The sequence below is a fragment of the Pleurodeles waltl genome, chromosome 2_2 (genome assembly GCF_031143425.1).
Source record: "Pleurodeles waltl isolate 20211129_DDA chromosome 2_2, aPleWal1.hap1.20221129, whole genome shotgun sequence".
Classification (NCBI taxonomy): domain Eukaryota; kingdom Metazoa; phylum Chordata; class Amphibia; order Caudata; family Salamandridae; genus Pleurodeles; species Pleurodeles waltl.
In genome coordinates, this window is record NC_090439.1 from 67,952,101 (window position 1) to 67,973,242 (window position 21,142).

The window sequence follows — 21,142 nt, forward strand, 5'->3', positions numbered from 1 at the left end:
GGGGCCTTTTTCGGTGCCGATGTTTGGTCACCGTGTTTTCGGGTTAAGCCATGGCGTGTTGGCGGTGGCGTCCCCTTGGCCTACATTATTTTGGTGTGAGTTTTCCCCGGGGCTGGTTTACTCACGGTTTGTTGCGTCTTCGACTGCTCACTCCCGGACTCGTCCGAGTCCGAATGGAGAATGGAGAATCTCTCCTCTTCTTCGACGTCGATGAGCCTGGTCGGGGTCGACGCCATCTGGAGCCTTCGAGCTCTTCAATCCCGCAGTGTTTTCTTGGATCGAAATGCCCGGCAGGCCTCGCAAGTATCCTCTTTGTGTTCGGGAGACAAACACAGATTACAGACCAAGTGTTGGTCTGTATAAGAATACTCTGCGTGGCAGCTAGGGCAGAAGCGGAAGGGGGTCCGGTCCATGAGGTTTAAAGATGGATGCGGTCATGCCGACCAGGCCCCGCCGAGGAGTGGAAGCCCCTGAAGGGCCGCCGGAGCGCTTCTTTCTTCGGTGTCGATGTGCTAGCACTAACCTGGTACCGAGCGCAAACAATACAGTCGAATTTTCCGATAGCTAACTAACTTTTCCGAACCGAAATACGGAGCGAAGAGGAACATGCCCGAACCCGATGGCGGAAAGAAAACAATCTAAGATGGAGTCGACGCCCATGCGCAATGGAGCCGAAAGGGAGGAGTCCCTCGGTCTCGTGACTCGAAAAGACTTCTTCGAAGAAAAACAACTTGAAACACTCCGAGCCCAACACTAGATGGCAGGATAATGCACAGCATGTGTATCTGCAGCTACACATGCCATCATTGTAATACATGATCCACTTAGTGGACACTGAATTTGGAGCCACCATTCTCCCAACACTTGTCACCATGGCCCCTACCATTCACCTACTTCTCTTCCCATCTGCTTCCCTTACACCAAAAAAAAAGTAAAGCTGTGAGCAAGCCCGGATATTTATAGGGTCAGTCAGACCCAAGTTGACCTAGGATCTGACTTGGCTCTTGAGCTAAAGCACGAGCCGAGCCATCCAAAAATTAAGCATGAAAATAATACAGCAAATGTCCATTAAAGACATGATAAAGACTGTTTCAGAATTAAAGTAGGTACTTTCTGGAACACCTTTCATTTCAGTACATTAGATCATATCACTGCATTTGTGGCTGTTTAAAGCAATGATTTTTTAACATGGTTTTCCCCAGTCCCATGAAGGAACAACATTTTTATTATGTGCACTGTGCAACTGTAAAGCACTATATACTGTAAGTCATCACTTGGCAGAGATTTTTGCTTATAGAACTCCCAACAGGTAGGTCGGGCAGACTCTGCTGACGTCACAAGTCCCCAGTGAAGACCAGCACTCGTGCATGCTGCTAATTGTCTGATGCAAGAGGCCATCTATATCACTCCCGCATCCGCCGAAGCCTTGGGATTTGGGAAGAACAGGGGAGGGATCACAGCCAAGAAAGCATTCTCCCCTTCTCCAGCAGGACTATAGAGCCTTCGGGAGCTGCAAAGAACTATGTGTGCCTAATGCAAGCAGAACAAACCTATCTTGTGCAGTGCATGAGCCATGAGAGAATGTTTCGGTGCACAGTGCAAGAGCAGCAGAGGCAGTATATCAGAGAGCAGTGCAGGAGTTTTAGAGAGGGCATTTCTGTGTACCATGCAAGAACTGCAGAGAGGGTGGTGCAGTGCAACAGGTGCAGAGGCGCTCCTGTTTCTACATATAGTGCCAGAGCTAGAAAGAGAGGTTGCTGTGTAGAGAGCAAAAACTGCAGCTATAAACTGCAGCTATAGCTTTTGCAAGTAGTGCTGGAGTCTTGCAGAAAGCATTTGTGTGTACAGTTCAGGAGCTGCAGAGAGCATTTCTGTGTGTACTTGCTGAGCAAGAAGTAGAGGGAGAACATTAGTGTCTCTCTGTCCCTACAGTGCAAGAAGCCACAAGGAGAATACTCCAGTTCTATAGGTGTACCGATGTAGGAAGTTGGCTCTGTATGTGCTATTTCAAAGTAAGGAATAGCATGCACAGAGTCCAAGGGTTCCCCTTAGAGGTAAACTAGTGGTAAAAAGAGATAATACTAATGCTCTATTTTGTGGTAGTGTGGTCGAGCAGTAGGCTTATCCAAGGAGTAGTGTTAAGCATTTGTTGTACATACACATAGACAATAAATGAGGTACACACACTCAGAGACAAATCCAGCCAATAGGTTTTGTTATAGAAAAATATCTTTTCTTAGTTTATTTTAAGAACCACAGGTTCAAATTTAACATGTAATATCTTGTTTGAAAGGTATTGCAGGTAAGTACATTAGGAACTTTGAATTATTTCAATTGCATGTATACTTTTCAAGTTATTCACAAATAGCTATTTTAAAAGTGGACACTTAGTGCAATTTTCAGAGTTCCTGGGGGAGGTAAGTTTTTGTTAGTTTTACCAGGTAAGTAAGACACTTACAGGGTTCAGTTCTTGGTCCAAGGTAGCCCACCGTTGGGGGTTCAGAGCAACCCCAAAGTCACCACACCAGCAGCTCAGGGCCGGTCAGGTGCAGAGTTCAAAGCGGTGCCCAAAACGCATAGGCTAGAATGGAGAGAAGGGGGTGCCCCTGTTCCGGTCTGCTTGCAGGTAAGTACCCGCGTCTTCGGAGGGCAGACCAGGGGGGTTTTGTAGGGCACCGGGGGGGACACAAGCCCACACAGAAATTTCACCCTCAGCAGCGCGGGGGCGGCCGGGTGCAGTGTAGAAACAAGCGTCGGGTTTTCAATGTTAGTCTATGAGAGATCAACGGATCTCTTCAGCGCTGCAGGCAGGCAAGGGGGGGCTTCCTCGGGGAAACCTCCACTTGGGCACTTCTCCAGTGAAAGTCCGGTCCTTCAGGTCCTTGGGGCTGCGGGTGCAGGGTCTTTTCCAGGCGTCGGGACTTAGGTTTCAGAGAGTCGCGGTCAGGGGAAGCCTCGGGATTCCCTCTGCAGGCGGCGCTGTGGGGGCTCAGGGGGGACAGGTTTTGGTACTCACAGTCGTAGAGTAGTCCGGGGGTCCTCCCTGAGGTGTTGGTTCTCCACCAGCCGAGTCGGGGTCGCCGGGTGCAGTGTTGCAAGTCTCACGCTTCTTGCGGGGAGTTGCAGGGTTCTTTAAAGCTGCTTCTGGAAACAAAGTTGCAGTCTTTTTGGAGCAGGTCTGCTGTCCTCGGGAGTTTCTTGTCTTTTTCGAAGCAGGGCAGTCCTCAGAGGATTCAGAGGTCGCTGGTCCCTTGGAAGGCGTCGCTGGAGCAGAGTTCTTTGGAAGGCAGGAGACAGGCCGGTGAGTTTCTGGAGCCAAGGCAGTTGTCGTCTTCTGGTCTTCCTCTGCAGGGGTTTTCAGCTAGGCAGTCCTTCTTCTTGTTGCAGGAATCTAATTTTCTAGGGTTCAGGGTAGCCCTTAAATACTAAATTTAAGGGCGTGTTTAGATCTGGGGGGTTAGTAGCCAATGGCTACTAGCCCTGAGAGTGGGTACACCCTCTTTGTGCCTCCTCCCAAGGGGAGGGGGTCACAATCCTAACCCTATTGGGGGAATCCTCCATCTGCAAGATGGAGGATTTCTAAAAGTTAGAGTCACCTCAGCTCAGGACACCTTAGGGGCTGTCCTGACTGGCCAGTGACTCCTCCTTGTTGCTTTCTTTGTTCCCTCCAGCCTTGCCGCCAAAAGTGGGGGCCGTGGCCGGAGGGGGCGGGCAACTCCACTAAGCTGGAGTGCCCTGCTGGGCTGTGACAAAGGGGTGAGCCTTTGAGGCTCACCGCCAGGTGTTACAGCTCCTGCCTGGGGGAGGTGTTAGCATCTCCACCCAGTGCAGGCTTTGTTACTGGCCTCAGAGTGACAAAGGCACTCTCCCCATGGGGCCAGAAACATGTCTCTAGTGTGGCAGGCTGCTGGAACTAGTCAGCCTACACAGACAGTCGGTTAAGTTTCAGGGGGCACCTCTAAGGTGCCCTCTGGGGTGTATTTTGCAATAAAATGTACACTGGCATCAGTGTGCATTTATTGTGCTGAGAAGTTTGATACCAAACTTCCCAGTTTTCAGTGTAGCCATTATGGTGCTGTGGAGTTCGTGTTTGACAAACTCCCAGACCATATACTCTTATGGCTACCCTGCACTTACAATGTCTAAGGTTTTGTTTAGACACTGTAGGGGTACCATGCTCATGCACTGGTACCCTCACCTATGGTATAGTGCACCCTGCCTTAGGGCTGTAAGGCCTGCTAGAGGGGTGACTGACCTATACTTGCATAGGCAGTGAGAGGCTGGCATGGCACCCTGAGGGGAGTGCCATGTCGACTTACTCGTTTTGTTCTCACTAGCACACACAAGCTGGCAAGCAGTGTGTCTGTGCTGAGTGAGAGGTCTCCAGGGTGGCATAAGACATGCTGCAGCCCTTAGAGACCTTCCTTGGCATCAGGGCCCTTGGTACTAGAAGTACCATTTACAAGGGACTTATCTGGATGCCAGGGTCTGCCAATTGTGGATACAAAAGTACAGGTTAGGGAAAGAACACTGGTGCTGGGGCCTGGTTAGCAGGCCTCAGCACACTTTCAATTGTAAACATAGCATCAGCAAAGGCAAAAAGTCAGGGGGCAACCATGCCAAGGAGGCATTTCCTTACACAACCCCCCCCAAACGAAAGAGGATGAGACTAACCTTTCCCAAGAGAGTCTTCATTTTCTAAGTGGAAGAACCTGGAAAGGCCATCTGCATTGGCATGGGCAGTCCCAGGTCTGTGTTCCACTATAAAGTCCATTCCCTGTAGGGAGATGGACCACCTCAACAGTTTAGGATTTTCACCTTTCATTTGCATCAGCCATTTGAGAGGTCTGTGGTCAGTTTGAACTAGGAAGTAAGTCCCAAAGAGGTATGGTCTCAGCTTCTTCAGGGACCAAACCACAACAAAGGCCTCCCTCTCAATGGCACTCCAACGCTGCTCCCTGGGGAGTAACCTCCTGCTAATGAAAGCAACAGGCTGGTCAAGGCCATCATCATTTGTTTGGGACAAAACTGCCCCTATCCCATGTTCAGAGGCATCTGTCTGCACAATGAACTGCTTAGAATAATCTGGAGCTTTTAGAACTGGTGCTGAGCACATTGCTTGTTTCAGGGTGTCAAAGGCCTGTTGGCATTCCACAGTCCAGTTCACTTTCTTGGGCATTTTCTTGGAGGTGAGTTCAGTGAGGGCTGTCACAATGGATCCATATCCCTTCACAAACCTCCTGTAATACCCAGTCAAGCCAAGGAATGCCCTGACTTGAGTCTGGGTTTTTGGAGCTGCCCAGTCCAGAATAGTCTGGATCTTGGGTTGGAGTGGCTGAACTTGGCCTCCACCTACAAGGTGTCCCAAGTAAACCACAGTTCCCTGCCCTATCTGGCATTTGGATGCCTTGATAGAGAGGCCTGCAGATTGCAGAGCCTTCAAAACCTTCTTCAGGTGGACCAGGTGATCCTGCCAGGTGGAGCTAAAGACAGCAATATCATCAAGATAAGCTGTGCTAAAGGACTCCAAGCCAGCAAGGACTTGATTCACCAACCTTTGGAAGGTGGCAGGGGCATTCTTTAAACCAAAGGGCATAACAGTAAACTGATAATGCCCATCAGGTGTGGAGAATGCAGTTTTCTCTTTTGCTCCAGGTGCCATTTTTATTTGCCAGTACCCTGCTGTCAAGTCAAAGGTACCTAAGAATTTGGCAGCACCTAATTTATCTATGAGCTCATCAGCTCTAGGAATTGGATGAGCATCTGTCTTGGTGACAGAATTGAGCCCTCTGTAGTCCACACAAAACCTCATCTCTTTCTTTCCATCTTTGGTGTGAGGTTTGGGGACTAAGACCACTGGGCTAGCCCAGGGGCTGTCAGAGCGCTCAATTACTCCCAATTCCAGCATCTTGTGGACTTCCACCTTGATGCTTTCCTTAACATGGTCAGACTGTCTAAAGATTTTGTTTTTGACAGGCATGCTGTCTCCTGTGTCCACATCATGGGTACACAGGTGTGTCTGACCAGGGGTTAAGGAGAAGAGTTCAGGAAACTGTTGTAGGACTCTCCTACAATCAGCTTGCTGTTGGCCAGAGATGGTGTCTGAGTAGATCACTCCATCTACTGAGCCATCTTTTGGGTCTGATGACAGAAGATCAGGGAGAGGTTCACTCTCTGCCTCCTGATCCTCATCTGTTACCATCAACAGATTCACATCAGCCCTGTCATGGAAGAGCTTAAGGCGGTTCACATGGATCACCCTCTTGGGGCTCCTGCTTGTGCCCAGGTTCACCAGGTAGGTGACCTGACTCTTCCTTTCTAGCACTGGGTAAGGGCCACTCCATTTGTCCTGGAGTGCCCTGGGAGCCACAGGCTCCAGAACCCAGACTTTCTGCCCTGGTTGGAACTCAACCAGTGCAGCCTTTTGGTCATACCAAAACTTCTGGAGCTGTTGGCTGGCCTCAAGGTTTTTGGTTGCCTTTTCCATGTACTCTGCCATTCTAGAGCGAAGGCCAAGTACATAGTCCACTATGTCTTGTTTAGGCTCATGAAGAGGTCTCTCCCAGCCTTCTTTAACAAGAGCAAGTGGTCCCCTTACAGGGTGACCAAACAGAAGTTCAAAGGGTGAGAATCCTACTCCCTTCTGTGGCACCTCTCTGTAAGCAAAAAGCAGACATGGCAAGAGGACATCCCATCTCCTTTTGAGTTTTTCTGGGAGCCCCATGATCATGCCTTTTAATGTCTTGTTGAATCTCTCAACCAAGCCATTAGTTTGTGGATGGTATGGTGTAGTGAATTTGTAAGTCACTCCACACTCATTCCACATGTGTTTTAGGTATGCTGACATGAAGTTGGTACCTCTGTCAGACACCACCTCCTTAGGGAAACCCACTCTGGTAAAGATACCAATGAGGGCCTTGGCTACTGCAGGGGCAGTAGTCGACCTAAGGGGAATAGCTTCAGGATACCTAGTAGCATGATCCACTACTACTAGGATGTACATATTTCCTGAGGCTGTGGGAGGTTCCAGTGGACCAACTATGTCCACACCCACTCTTTCAAAGGGGACCCCCACCACTGGAAGTGGAATGAGGGGGGCCTTTGGGTGCCCACCTGTCTTACCACTGGCTTGACAGGTGGGGCAGGAGAGGCAAAACTCCTTAACCTTCTGGGACATATTGGGCCAGTAGAAGTGGTTGACTAACCTCTCCCACGTCTTGGTTTGTCCCAAATGCCCAGCAAGGGGAATATCATGGGCTAAGGTCAGAATAAACTCTCTGAACGACTGAGGCACTACCACTCTCCTAGTGGCACCAGGTTTGGGGTCTCTGGCCTCAGTGTACAGGAGTCCATCTTCCCAATAGACCCTATGTGTTCCATTTTTCTTGCCCTTGGACTCTTCAGCAGCTTGCTGCCTAAGGCCTTCAAGAGAGGGACAGGTTTCTTGTCCCTTACACAGCTCCTCCCTTGAGGGTCCCCCTGGGCCTAAGAGCTCAACCTGATAAGGTTCAAGCTCCCAAGGCTCAGTTCCCTCAGAGGGCAGAACTTCTTCCTGAGAAGAGAGGTTCTCTTTTTCTGACTGTGTTGCAGTTGGTTTCCCAACTGACTTTCCTTTTCTCTTGGTAGGCTGGGCCATTTTTCCAGACTCCAGCTCTACTTTTTCACCCTGTGCCTTGCATTGTGCTCTTGTTTTTACACACACCAGTTCAGGGACACCCAGCATGGCTGCATGGGTTTTTAGTTCTACCTCAGCCCATGCTGAGGACTCCAGGTCATTTCCAAGCAGACAGTCTACTGGGATGTTTGAGGAGACCACCACCTGTTTCAGGCCATTGACCCCTCCCCATTCTAAAGTTACCATTGCCATGGGATGTGCTTTAGTTTGATTGTCAGCATTGGTGACTGTATAAGTTTTTCCAGTCAGGTATTGGCCAGGGGAAACCAGTTTCTCTGTCACCATGGTGACACTGGCACCTGTATCCCTCAGGCCCTCTACACTTGTCCCATTAATAAAGAGCTGCTGCCTGTATTTTTGCATGTTAGGCGGACAGGCAGCTAGTGTGGCTAAATCCACCCCACCCTCAGAGACTAGAGTAGCTTCAGTGTGGACCCTGATTTGCTCTGGGCACACTGTTGATCCCACTTGGAGACTAGCCATTCCAGTGTTACCTGGATTGGAGTTTGGAGTGGAACTTTTCTTGGGACAGGCCTTGTCTCCAGTTTGGTGTCCAGACTGACTACAGTGTCGACACCAGGCCTTTTTGGGATCAAAGTTTTTACCCTTGTACCCAGGATTGTTTTGTGAAGAGGCTCTGGGCCCACCCTCCTGTGCAGGTTTTTGGGGGCCTGTAGAAGACTCTTTACTATTTTTATTTTTGGCTGTCTCACCACCTTTCCCCTGGGGAGGTTTTGTGACTACTTTCTTTTGGTCACCCCCTGTGGAAGTTTTGGACACCCTAGTCTTGACCCAATGGTCCGCCTTCTTTCCCAATTCTTGGGGAGAAATTGGTCCTAGGTCTACCAGATGCTGATGCAGTTTATCATTGAAACAATTACTTAACAGGTGTTCTTTCACAAATAAATTGTACAGCCCATCATAATTACTTACACCACTGCCTTGAATCCAACCATCTAGTGTTTTTACTGAGTAGTCTACAAAGTCAACCCAGGTCTGGCTCGAGGATTTTTGAGCCCCCCTGAATCTAATCCTATACTCCTCAGTGGAGAATCCAAAGCCCTCAATCAGGGTACCCTTCATGAGGTCATAAGATTCTGCATCTTTTCCAGAGAGTGTGAGGAGTCTATCCCTACACTTTCCTGTGAACATTTCCCAAAGGAGAGCACCCCAGTGAGATCTGTTCACTTTTCTGGTTACACAAGCCCTCTCAAAAGCTGTGAACCATTTGGTGATGTCATCACCATCTTCATATTTAGTTACAATCCCTTTAGGGATTTTCAACACGTCAGGAGAATCTCTGACCCTATTTATGTTGCTGCCACCATTGATGGGTCCTAGGCCCATCTCTTGTCTTTCCCTCTCTATGGCTAGGATCTGTCTTTCCAAAGCCAATCTTTTGGCCATCCTGGCTAACTGGATGTCCTCTTCACTGGGGTTATCCTCAGTGATTTCAGAGTTGCTGGTCCCTCCTGTGAGGGAGCCAGTATCTCTGTGTAGGAGGTTGGCTCTGTATGTGCTATTTCAAAGTAAGGAATAGCATGCACAGAGTCCAAGGGTTCCCCTTAGAGGTAAAATAGTGGTAAAAATAGATAATACTAATGCTCTATTTTGTGGTAGTGTGGTCGAGCAGTAGGCTTATCCAAGGAGTAGTGTTAAGCATTTGTTGTACATACACAAGACAATAAATGAGGTACACACACTCAGAGACAAATCCAGCCAATAGGTTTTTATATAGAAAAATATCTTTTCTTAGTTTATTTTAAGAACCACAGGTTCAAATTCTACATGTAATATCTCATTCGAAAGGTATTGCAGGTAAGTACTTTAGGAACTTCAAATCATCAAAATTGCATGTATACTTTTCAAGTTATTCACAAATAGCTGTTTTAAAAGTGGACACTTAGTGCAATTTTCACAGTTCCTAGGGGAGGTAAGTATTTGTTAGGTTAACCAGGTAAGTAAGACACTTACAGGGCTCAGTTCTTGGTCCAAGGTAACCCACCGTTGGGGGTTCAGAGCAACCCCAAAGTCACCACACCAGCAGCTCAGGGCCGGTCAGGTGCAGAGTTCAAAGTGGTGCCCAAAACACATAGGCTAGAATGGAGAGAAGGGGGTGCCCCGGTTCCGGTCTGCTTGCAGGTAAGTACCCGCGTCTTCGGAGGGCAGACCAGGGGGGTTTTGTAGGGCACCGGGGGGGGACACAAGCCCACACAGAAATTTCACCCTCAGCGGCGCGGGGGCGGCCGGGTGCAGTGTAGAAACAAGCGTCGGGTTCGCAATGTTAGTCTATGAGAGATCTCGGGATCTCTTCAGCGCTGCAGGCAGGCAAGGGGGGGATTCCTCGGGGAAACCTCCACTTGGGCAAGGGAGAGGGACTCCTGGGGGTCACTTCTCCAGTGAAAGTCCGGTCCTTCAGGTCCTGGGGGCTGCGGGTGCAGGGTCTCTCCCAGGCGTCGGGACTTTAGGTTCAAAGAGTCGCGGTCAGGGGAAACCTCGGGATTCCCTCTGCAGGCGGCGCTGTGGGGGCTCAGGGGGGACAGGTTTTGGTACTCACAGTATCAGAGTAGTCCTGGGGTCCCTCCTGAGGTGTTGGATCGCCACCAGCCGAGTCGGGGTCGCCGGGTGCAGTGTTGCAAGTCTCACGCTTCTTGCGGGGAGCTTGCAGGGTTCTTTAAAGCTGCTGGAAACAAAGTTGCAGCTTTTCTTGGAGCAGGTCCGCTGTCCTCGGGAGTTTCTTGTCTTTTCGAAGCAGGGGCAGTCCTCAGAGGATGTCGAGGTCGCTGGTCCCTTTGGAAGGCGTCGCTGGAGCAGGATCTTTGGAAGGCAGGAGACAGGCCGGTGAGTTTCTGGAGCCAAGGCAGTTGTCGTCTTCTGGTCTTCCGCTGCAGGGGTTTTCAGCTGGGCAGTCCTTCTTCTTGTTGCAGGAATCTAATTTTCTAGGGTTCAGGGTAGCCCTTAAATACTAAATTTAAGGGCGTGTTTAGGTCTGGGGGGTTAGTAGCCAATGGCTACTAGCCCTGAGGGTGGGTACACCCTCTTTGTGCCTCCTCCCAAGGGGAGGGGGTCACAATCCTAACCCTATTGGGGGAATCCTCCATCTGCAAGATGGAGGATTTCTAAAAGTTAGAGTCACTTCAGCTCAGGACACCTTAGGGGCTGTCCTGACTGGCCAGTGACTCCTCCTTGTTGCTTTCTTTGTTCCCTCCAGCCTTGCCGCCAAAAGTGGGGGCCGTGGCCGGAGGGGGCGGGCAACTCCACTAAGCTGGAGTGCCCTGCTGGGCTGTGACAAAGGGGGGAGCCTTTGAGGCTCACCGCCAGGTGTCACAGTTCCTGCCTGGGGGAGGTGTTAGCACCTCCACCCAGTGCAGGCTTTGTTACTGGCCTCAGAGTGACAAAGGCACTCTCCCCATGGGGCCAGCAACATGTCTCTAGTGTGGCAGGCTGCTGGAACCAGTCAGCCTACACAGATAGTTGGTTAAGTTTCAGGGGGCACCTCTAAGGTGCCCTCTGGGGTGTATTTTACAATAAAATGTACACTGGCATCAGTGTGCATTTATTGTGCTGAGAAGTTTGATACCAAACTTCCCAGTTTTCAGTGTAGCCATTATGGTGCTGTGGAGTTCGTGTAAAACAGACTCCCAGACCATATACTCTTATGGCTACCCTGCACTTACAATGTCTAAGGTTTTGTTTAGACACTGTAGGGGCACAGTGCTCATGCATTGGTACCCTCACCTATGGTATAGTGCACCCTGCCTTAGGGCTGTAAGGCCTGCTAGAGGGGTGTCTTACCTATACTGCATAGGCAGTGAGAGGCTGGCATGGCACCCTGAGGGGAGTGCCATGTCGACTTACTCATTTTGTTCTCACTAGCACACACAGGCTTGTAAGCAGTGTGTCTGTGCTGAGTGAGGGGTCTCTAGGGTGGCATAAGACATGCTGCAGCCCTTAGAGACCTTTCTTGGCATCAGGGCCCTTGGTACTAGAAGTACCAGTTACAAGGGACTTATCTGAATGCCAGGGTGTGCCAATTGTGGAAACAATGGTACATTTTAGGTGAAGGAACACTGGTGCTGGGGCCTGGTTAGCAGGGTCCCAGCACCCTTCTCAGTCAAGTCAGCATCAGTATCAGGCAAAAAGTGGGGGGTAACTGCAACAGGGAGCCATTTCTTTACACTCTGACTAGTATTTTTGGAGTCAGGGCTTGAGAGGCCCTGTCCTCCCTAGATAGGACTGGTAGGGGGGAATCTTCCTCCAATTCACTATCCTCTTCCTCTGAGTTGCCACCCTCAGAGGGGTTGGCCTTTTCAAACTCTGCCAAAAGCTCCTGGAGCTGTATTTTGGTAGGTTTGGGGCCTATGGTTATTTTCTTTAGTTTACAGAGTGACCTTAGCTCGCTCATCTGTAGATGGAGGTAAGGTGTGGTGTCGAGTTCCACCACAGTCACATCTGTGCTAGACATTTTGCTTCTAAAAGTTGGAATACTTTTTAAGAATCTAAAACTGGTTCTAGAATCTAATTCAAACTTTTACAAACTTTTAAACTCTAAAAGAAATGCTAAACAGGATCTAACACAAGGCCCTAGCAGGTCTTTTAAGAATTTAGAAAACTTTTCAAATTGCAAAAATCAATTTCTAATGACAATTTTGGAATTTGTCGTGGGATCAGGTATTGGCTGAGTAGTCCAGCAAATGCAAAGTCTTGTACCCCACCGCTGATCCACCAATGTAGGAAGTCGGCTCTGTATGTGCTATTTCAAAGTAAGGAATAGCATGCACAGAGTCCAAGGGTTCCCCTTAGAGGTAAAATAGTGGTAAAAAGAGATAATACTAATGCTCTATTTTGTGGTAGTGTGGTCGAGCAGAAGGCTTATCCAAGGAGTAGTGTTAAGCATTTGTTGTACATACACATAGACAATAAATGAGGTACACACACTCAGAGACAAATCCAGCCAATAGGTTTTGTTATAGAAAAATATCTTTTCTTAGTTTATTTTAAGAACCACAGGTTCAAATTTAACATGTAATATCTTGTTTGAAAGGTATTGCAGGTAAGTACATTAGGAACTTTGAATCATTTCAATTGCATGTATACCTTTCAAGTTATTCACAAATAGCTATTTTAAAAGTGGACACTTAGTGCAATTTTCACAGTTCCTGGGGGAGGTAAGTTTTTGTTAGTTTTACCAGGTAAGTAAGACACTTACAGGGTTCAGTTCTTGGTGCAAGGTAGCCCACCGTTGGGGGTTCAGAGCAACCCCAAAGTCACCACACCAGCAGCTCAGGGCCGGTCAGGTGCAGAGTTCAAAGTGGTGCCCAAAACGCATAGGCTAGAATGGAGAGAAGGGGGTGCCCCGGTTCCGGTCTGCTTGCAGGTAAGTACCCGCGTCTTCGGAGGGCAGACCAGGGGGGTTTTGTAGGGCACCGGGGGGGACACAAGCCCACACAGAAATTTCACCCTCAGCAGCGCGGGGGCGGCCGGGTGCAGTGTAGAAACAAGCGTCGGGTTTTCAATGTTAGTCTATGAGAGATCAACGGATCTCTTCAGTGCTGCAGGCAGGCAAGGGGGGGCTTCCTCGGGGAAACCTCCACTTGGGCAAGGGAGAGGGACTCCTGGGGGTCACTTCTCCAGTGAAAGTCCGGTCCTTCAGGTCCTGGGGGCTGCGGGTGCAGGGTCTTTTCCAGGCGTCGGGACTTAGGTTTCAGAGAGTTGCGGTCAGGGGAAGCCTCGGGATTCCCTCTGCAGGCGGCGCTGTGGGGGCTCAGGGGGGACAGGTTTTGGTACTCACAGTCGTAGAGTAGTCCGGGGGTCCTCCCTGAGGTGTTGGTTCTCCACCAGCCGAGTCGGGGTCGCCGGGTGCAGTGTTGCAAGTCTCACGCTTCTTGCGGGGAGTTGCAGGGTTCTTTAAAGCTGCTTCTGGAAACAAAGTTGCAGTCTTTTTGGAGCAGGTCCGCTGTCCTCGGGAGTTTGTCTTTTTCGAAGCAGGGCAGTCCTCAGAGGATTCAGAGGTCGCTGGTCCCTTGGAAGGCGTCGCTGGAGCAGAGTTCTTTGGAAGGCAGGAGACAGGCCGGTGAGTTTCTGGAGCCAAGGCAGTTGTCGTCTTCTGGTCTTCCTCTGCAGGGGTTTTCAGCTAGGCAGTCCTTCTTGTTGTTGCAGGAATCTAATTTTCTAGGGTTCAGGGTAGCCCTTAAATACTAAATTTAAGGGCGTGTTTAGGTCTGGGGGGTTAGTAGCCAATGGCTACTAGCCCTGAGAGTGGGTACACCCTCTTTGTGCCTCCTCCCAAGGGGAGGGGGTCACAATCCTAACCCTATTGGGGGAATCCTCCATCTGCAAGATGGAGGATTTCTAAAAGTTAGAGTCACCTCAGCTCAGGACACCTTAGGGGCTGTCCTGACTGGCCAGTGACTCCTCCTTGTTGCTTTCTTTGTTCCCTCCAGCCTTGCCGCCAAAAGTGGGGGCCGTGGCCGGAGGGGGCGGGCAACTCCACTAAGCTGGAGTGCCCTGCTGGGCTGTGACAAAGGGGTGAGCCTTTGAGGCTCACCGCCAGGTGTTACAGCTCCTGCCTGGGGGAGGTGTTAGCATCTCCACCCAGTGCAGGCTTTGTTACTGGCCTCAGAGTGACAAAGGCACTCTCCCCATGGGGCCAGCAACATGTCGCTAGTGTGGCAGGCTGCTGGAACTAGTCAGCCTACACAGACAGTCGGTTAAGTTTCAGGGGGCACCTCTAAGGTGCCCTCTGGGGTGTATTTTGCAATAAAATGTACACTGGCATCAGTGTGCATTTATTGTGCTGAGAAGTTTGATACCAAACTTCCCAGTTTTCAGTGTAGCCATTATGGTGCTGTGGAGTTCGTGTTTGACAAACTCCCAGACCATATACTCTTATGGCTACCCTGCACTTACAATGTCTAAGGTTTTGTTTAGACACTGTAGGGGTACCATGCTCATGCACTGGTACCCTCACCTATGGTATAGTGCACCCTGCCTTAGGGCTGTAAGGCCTGCTAGAGGGGTGACTGACCTATACTTGCATAGGCAGTGAGAGGCTGGCATGGCACCCTGAGGGGAGTGCCATGTCGACTTACTCGTTTTGTTCTCACTAGCACACACAAGCTGGCAAGCAGTGTGTCTGTGCTGAGTGAGAGGTCTCCAGGGTGGCATAAGACATGCTGCAGCCCTTAGAGACCTTCCTTGGCATCAGGGCCCTTGGTACTAGAAGTACCATTTACAAGGGACTTATCTGGATGCCAGGGTCTGCCAATTGTGGATACAAAAGTACAGGTTAGGGAAAGAACACTGGTGCTGGGGCCTGGTTAGCAGGCCTCAGCACACTTTCAATTGTAAACATAGCATCAGCAAAGGCAAAAAGTCAGGGGGCAACCATGCCAAGGAGGCATTTCCTTACAACCGACTATTTCTGCGTACGTATGCTGCACAAGGTGCAGAGGTCCTGCTTTATGCATTGCTTGGATTTATGCGTACAGTGCAGGAATTTCAAGGAGGCTGTTTCGGTCGGCGGTCAAGGAGTGCAAGAGCTGCTGAGAGGAAGGGGGTGTAGGAAGTTGGCTCTGTATGCACTATTTCAAAGTAAGGAATAGTATGCACAGAGTCCAAGGGTTCCCCTTAGAGGTAGGATAGTGGCAAAAAGAGATAATACTAATGCTCTATTTTGTGGTAGTGTGGTCGAGCAGTAGGCTTATCAAAGGAGTAGTGTTAAGCATTTGTTGTACACACACAAGCAATAAATGAGGAACACACACTCAAAGACAATTCCAGGCCCATAGGTTTTTGTATAGAAAAATATATTTTCTTAGTTTATTTTAAGAACCACAGGTTCAAATTTTACATGTAATACTTCAAATGAAAGGTATTGCAGGTAGGTACTTTAGGAACTTTGAATAATCAAAATAGCATATACACTTTTCAAATAAATCACATATAGCTATTTTAAAACTAGACAGTGCAATTTTCAACAGTTCCTGGGGGGAGTAAGTGTTTGTTAGTTTTTGCAGGTAAGTAAACCACCTACGGGGTTCAAGTTTGGGTCCAAGGTAGCACACCGTTGGGGGTTCAGAGCAACACCAAAGTTACCACACCAGCAGCTCAGGGCCGGTCAGGTGCAGAGGTCAAAGTAGTGCCCAAAACGCATAGGCTTCAATGGAGAAGGGGGTGCCCTGGTTCCAGTCTGCCAGCAGGTAAGTACCCGCGTCTTCGGAGGGCAGACCAGGGGGTTTTTGTAGGGCACCGGGGGGCGGGGGGGGGGGGACGACACAAGTCCACAGAGAAAGTACACTCTCAGCAGCGCGAGGCGGCCGGGTGCAGTGTGCAAACAAGCGTCTGGTTTGTAATTGAAATCAATGGGAGACCAAGGGATCTCTTCAGTGATGCAGGCAGGCAAGGGTGGGGGTCCTCGGGGTAGCCACCACCTGGGCAAGGGAGAGGGCCTCCTGGGGGTCACTCCTGCACTGGAGTTTGGATCCTTCAGGTCCTGGGGGCTGCGGGTGCAGAGTCTTTACCAGGCTTCGGGATCTGAGAAGCAGGCAGTCGCGGTCAGGGGGAGCCTCTGGATTCCCTCTGCAGGCGTCGCTGTGGGGGCTCAGGGGGGACAACTTTGGTTACTCACGGTCTTGGAGTCGCCAGAGGGTCCTCCCTGAGGTGTTGGTTCTCCACCAGTCGAGTCGGGGTCGCCGGGTGCAGTGTTGCAAGTCTCACGCTTCTTGCGGGGAGTTGCAGGGGTCTTTAAATCTGCTCCTTTGAAACAAAGTTGCAGTCTTTTTGGAGCAGGGCGGCTGTCCTCGGGAGTTTCTTGTCTTTCTTGAAGCAGGGCAGACCTCTGAGGTTTCAGAGGTCGCTGGTCCTTTGGGAAGCGTCGCTGGAGCAGGTTTCTTTGGAAGGCAGGAGACAGGCCGGTAGGACTGGGGCCAAAGCAGTTGGTGTCTTCTGTTCTTCTTCTGCAGGGGTTTTTCAGCTCAGCAGTCCTCTTCTTCTGTAGTTTCAGGAATCTAAATTCTTAGGTTCAGGGAAGCCCTTAAATACTAAATTTAAGGGCATGTTTAGGTCTGGGGGGTTAGTAGCCAAAGGCTACTAGCCCTGAGGGTGGGTACACCCTCTTTGTGCCTCCTCCCAAGGGGAGGGGGTCACATTCCTATCCCTATTGGGGGAATCCTCCTTCTACAAGATGGAGGATTTCTAAAAGTCAGAGTCACCTCAGCTCAGGACACCTTAGGGGCTGTCCTGACTGGTCAGTGACTCCTCCTTGTTTTTCTCATTATCTCTCCTGGACTTGCCGCCAAAAGTGGGGGCTGTGTCCAGGGGGCGGGCATCTCCACTTGCTGGAGTGCCCTGGGGCATTGTAACACGAAGCTTGAGCCTTTGAAGCTCACTGCTAGGTGTTACAGTTCCTGCAGGGGGGAGGTGTGAAGCACCTCCACCCAGAGCAGGCTTTGTTTCTGTCCTCAGAGAGCACAAAGGCTCTCACCGCATGAGGTCAGAAACTCGTCTCTCAGCAGCAGGCTGGCACAGACCAGTCAGTCCTGCACTGAACAATTGGGTAAAATACAGGGGGCATCTCTAAGATGCTCTCTGTGTGCATTTTTTAATATATCCAACACTGGCATCAGTGTGGGTTTATTATTCTGAGAAGTTTGATACTAAACTTCCCAGTATTCAGTGTAGCCATTATGGAGCTGTGGAGTTCGTTTTTGACAGACTCCCAGACCATATACTCTTATGGCTACCCTGCACTTACAATGTCTAAGGTTTTGCTTAGACACTGTAGCGTCATAGTGCTCATGCACATATGCCCTCACCTGTGGTATAGTGCACCCTGCCTTAGGGCTGTAAGGCCTGCTAGAGAGGTGACTTACCTATGCCACAGGCAGTGTGAGGTTGGCATGGCACCCTGAGGGGAGTGCCATGTCGACTTAGTCATTTTCTCCCCACCAGCACACACAAGCTGGCAAGCAGTGTGTCTGTGCTGAGTGAGGGGTCCCTAGGGTGGCATAAGTCATGCTGCAGCCCTTAGAGACATTCCCTGGCATCAGGGCCCTTGGTACCAGGGGTACCAGTTACAAGGGACTTACCTGGGTGCCAGGGTTGTGCCAATTGTGGAGAGAATGGTACATTTTAGGTGAAAGAACACTGGTGCTGGGGCCTGGTTAGCAGGGTCCCAGCACACTTCTCAGTCAAGTCAGCATCAGTATCAGGCAAAAAGTGGGGGGTAACTGCAACAGGGAGCCATTTCTTTACAGTTGTCCTTTAGAACTTGCAGAACCTCCGTACCAGATTCAATTTTTGTATACAGTGGAACTGCTAAATAGCAAGGAGCAGAACTTAGTTGCACAGGAGCAGCACGGACTCCCCAAAGTTGACTTTTGCCAGCGTAAGATAGCTTAGTAAATATAGTCTTGCTATCAAGATATTTGGTTTAGGTGGATTTCTCTGATACCCATCTCGAAATTGCAGACACTGCTCCTAAAGAGCATGGACAAACGTGAAACAAATTAAATGAATTCTGTTGGCAGCATTCAAAGGTGTCTCACTAAAGGCATTGTGGTCTTGAAAACAGTGTTTGGCAGGGTTCCTATTTACAGATCCATCATGAAAAACTGCTCGACTGACTTGAAGGTTTTTTGACATGTAATCTAATTGGAGCAGATTAATTCTTGACTGTACAACTCAAAACATGAAGATCAAATATCACTGGTCAATTTAAAACAGCAAGTGCAATAAAACACTTTCCAGGAAGGGCATTTTATTACAATGAACATTTAAGTTATGTAAAACGGTGAAAAAAGCATTTCCAAACCAAAACATGTAATTAAGAATGCAAACAAACGTTATGATTAGTCTCAGCAAAGGGTACATCCCCTCCAAAGGGGAGGAAAGGGGAAAAATACTGCAGTACTTAATTCAGAATTTAAACATAAGGTGCTATGCGCCTGACCTGGTGGTCAATCACTGTGGGTTGGAGTCAGGAATGATGCAGGCCATTCCATCTTAGACATTAGCCTACACAGTCTCAACAAATGCACACAGGAGAGTCACGTAAGACGAATATTAGAATCTAGTGTAGAGTGACAGGAAAGCTTATGACTGTTTTTCATTAAAGGATTGTAGTTTTTCAAATGTATGCGCAGTGTAGGACTAAGATAGGATCAAGAAAAAGAGGGACAATACTAATTCATTTTAGCAAGCACTGACAGAGACAGTATGCTAAGTTTTGTTGTCATTAAATCCTCTGAGGGAAAAGGGAGCTTGGCTAAGCTATACTAAACTATCAACAGAAGGTTTTCTATTCTCCATGCTTGTAAGATTTTGAAATATACTGCTTCAAAGTAAGACCAAGCATAAGACCTTTCTAATCTTTAATTATCACCAGACCACATGCTTATAATTTATCAATAACTGCACTGAACCCATTGCCTAGCATCCTTTATCTTGTGGATTTTTGGATCGCTTAAAGAGCTAATCGGTTTTAATTAAGCCTGATCGTAAAAATACACCACAGATCACCAGTGTCATATGCAATAAATAATATTGAACATACCCAATTTCCATGGTTCTTCTTTTTTTCGCATTTGATCTGTCCAAGTAGACTTCTCAGTACTTGAACCGCCGAGAAAGAATTTCTTCCATTCCTCTTGGGTTTTTTTTTGTTCGGGGGTTCTCATATCCTGGGCACCACGTTCACGCTCCATAAAACTCCTCCTACCTTCTTCATGAACACGCGATTCCCCTAAATGGCAAACAATAAGAACAATTGTTTACTTTGCTTTCACAGCACTTGGACAGTGACATGAGGGAGAATTTTGTACAATACAACTGCTGTCCAAAACCAGAAATTCCCACATGCTTACACCTTCCATTGGCAGAATTAATGTGTTTGATCTTAATTTTTGAAGACAGAATGAGTGATAAAAAAAAAAGAAGATGCAAAAGATGTAGAGAACTGGCACGGCACGGCACAGCACTCCATAACGGCATAAGTTGGAATCGATGGTGCAGATGCCAATAAAATAAAATGGCGTCTGAATTAACAATAATGAACAAGCAATGGCAAAGCTAATAGGTCTCGGCTATACAAGAGTTATTGGCTTGGCAAAGTATTTTTGCAATGTTGTACGCCAGTATGGCTGCTGTCCAGCACTGCTAAACGTTAGTGGCATGGAGTGTCAAAGTGCAGCGGGGAAGTAGAGGTGGAGAGTGGATTTGCTGGAGTACAGTGTCAGAGTGGAATAGGGAAAGTAGAGCATTGTTGAATAGAGGGGGTAGAGTTCAGTGGCAGAGTGTTGTAGAGTGCAGTGTCAGAGTTCAGTGGGTACAGTGAAGTGGAGTGGGGTGGGGTGGGGTGAAGTGGGGTGGAGGGAAATAGGATGGCGTAGGCTGGAGTGGACTGAGGTAGTGGGGTGGCTTGGATTAGGGTGGATTAGAGTGGGGTGGGTGTTGAAAATGTCACTTACCCAGTGTACATCTGTTCGTGGCATCAGTCGCTGAAGATTCACATGTTGTGCATAGCCCGCCATCTGGTGTTGGGTCGGAGTGTTACAAGTTGTTTTTCTTCGAAGAAGTCTTTCGAGTCACGGGATCGAGGGACTCCTCCTCTTTGTCTCCATTGCGCATGGGCGTCGACTCCATCTTCGATTGTTTTCCCCGCAGAGGGTGAGGTAGGAGTTGTTTGTTAGTAATAGTGCCCATGCAATGGAGTGAATAAGTATGTACCTAACTAAGATTGAATATATTTACAAATGTACAAAGTTGAAGCTAACTTCCAAACGGCTACAGGCTCCCGGGGAGGTGGGTGGGCACTTGTGAATCTTCAGCGACTGATGCCACGAACAGATGTACACTGGGTAAGTGACATTTTCAGTTCGATGGCATCTGTCGCTGTAGATACACATGTTGTGCATAGACTAGTAAGCAGTTATCTCCCCAAAAGCGGTGGCTCAGCCTGTAGGAGTGGAAGTAGTCTGAAATAAGGTTCTTAGTACGGCTTGACCTACTGTGGCTTGTTGTGCTGATAGCACGTCTACACAGTAGTGCTTGGTAAATGTGTGAGGCGTAGACCATGTGGCTGCTTTACATATTTCGTGCATTGGAATATTCCCTAGGAAGGCCATGGTAGCGCCTTTCTTTCTGGTTGAGTGTGCCCTTGGTGTAATGGGCAGTTGTCTTTTTGCATATTTGGATGCACTTAACTATCCATCTGGCTATACCTTGTTTCGAGATTGGGTTTCCTGCGTGAGGTTTTTGAAATGCAATAAACAGTTGTTTAGTTTTCCTGATGTTTTTAGTTCTGTTGATGTAGTACATTAGTGCTCTTTTGACGTCTAATGTATGTAGTGCCCTTTCAGCTATGGAATCTGGCTGTGGGAAGAACACTGGTAGCTCTACCGTTTGATTTAGGTGGAACGGTGAAATAACCTTTGGCAAAAATTTAGGATTGGTCCTTAGGACTACTTT

The 21,142-nt window shown here is 48.8% G+C and overlaps 1 protein-coding gene across 1 annotated transcript in view; it reads right to left on the bottom strand.

The window, feature by feature from the left end:
* The window catches only part of LOC138280199 (tol-Pal system protein TolA-like), a 689,969-nt gene that overhangs the window by 391,633 nt on the left and 277,194 nt on the right, over positions 1–21,142 (bottom strand). The window contains exon 13 of the mRNA XM_069219461.1: positions 19,230–19,418. Within this exon, the coding sequence (XP_069075562.1) occupies positions 19,230–19,418 (189 nt within the window). The remainder of the gene's footprint in view (positions 1–19,229; positions 19,419–21,142) is intronic.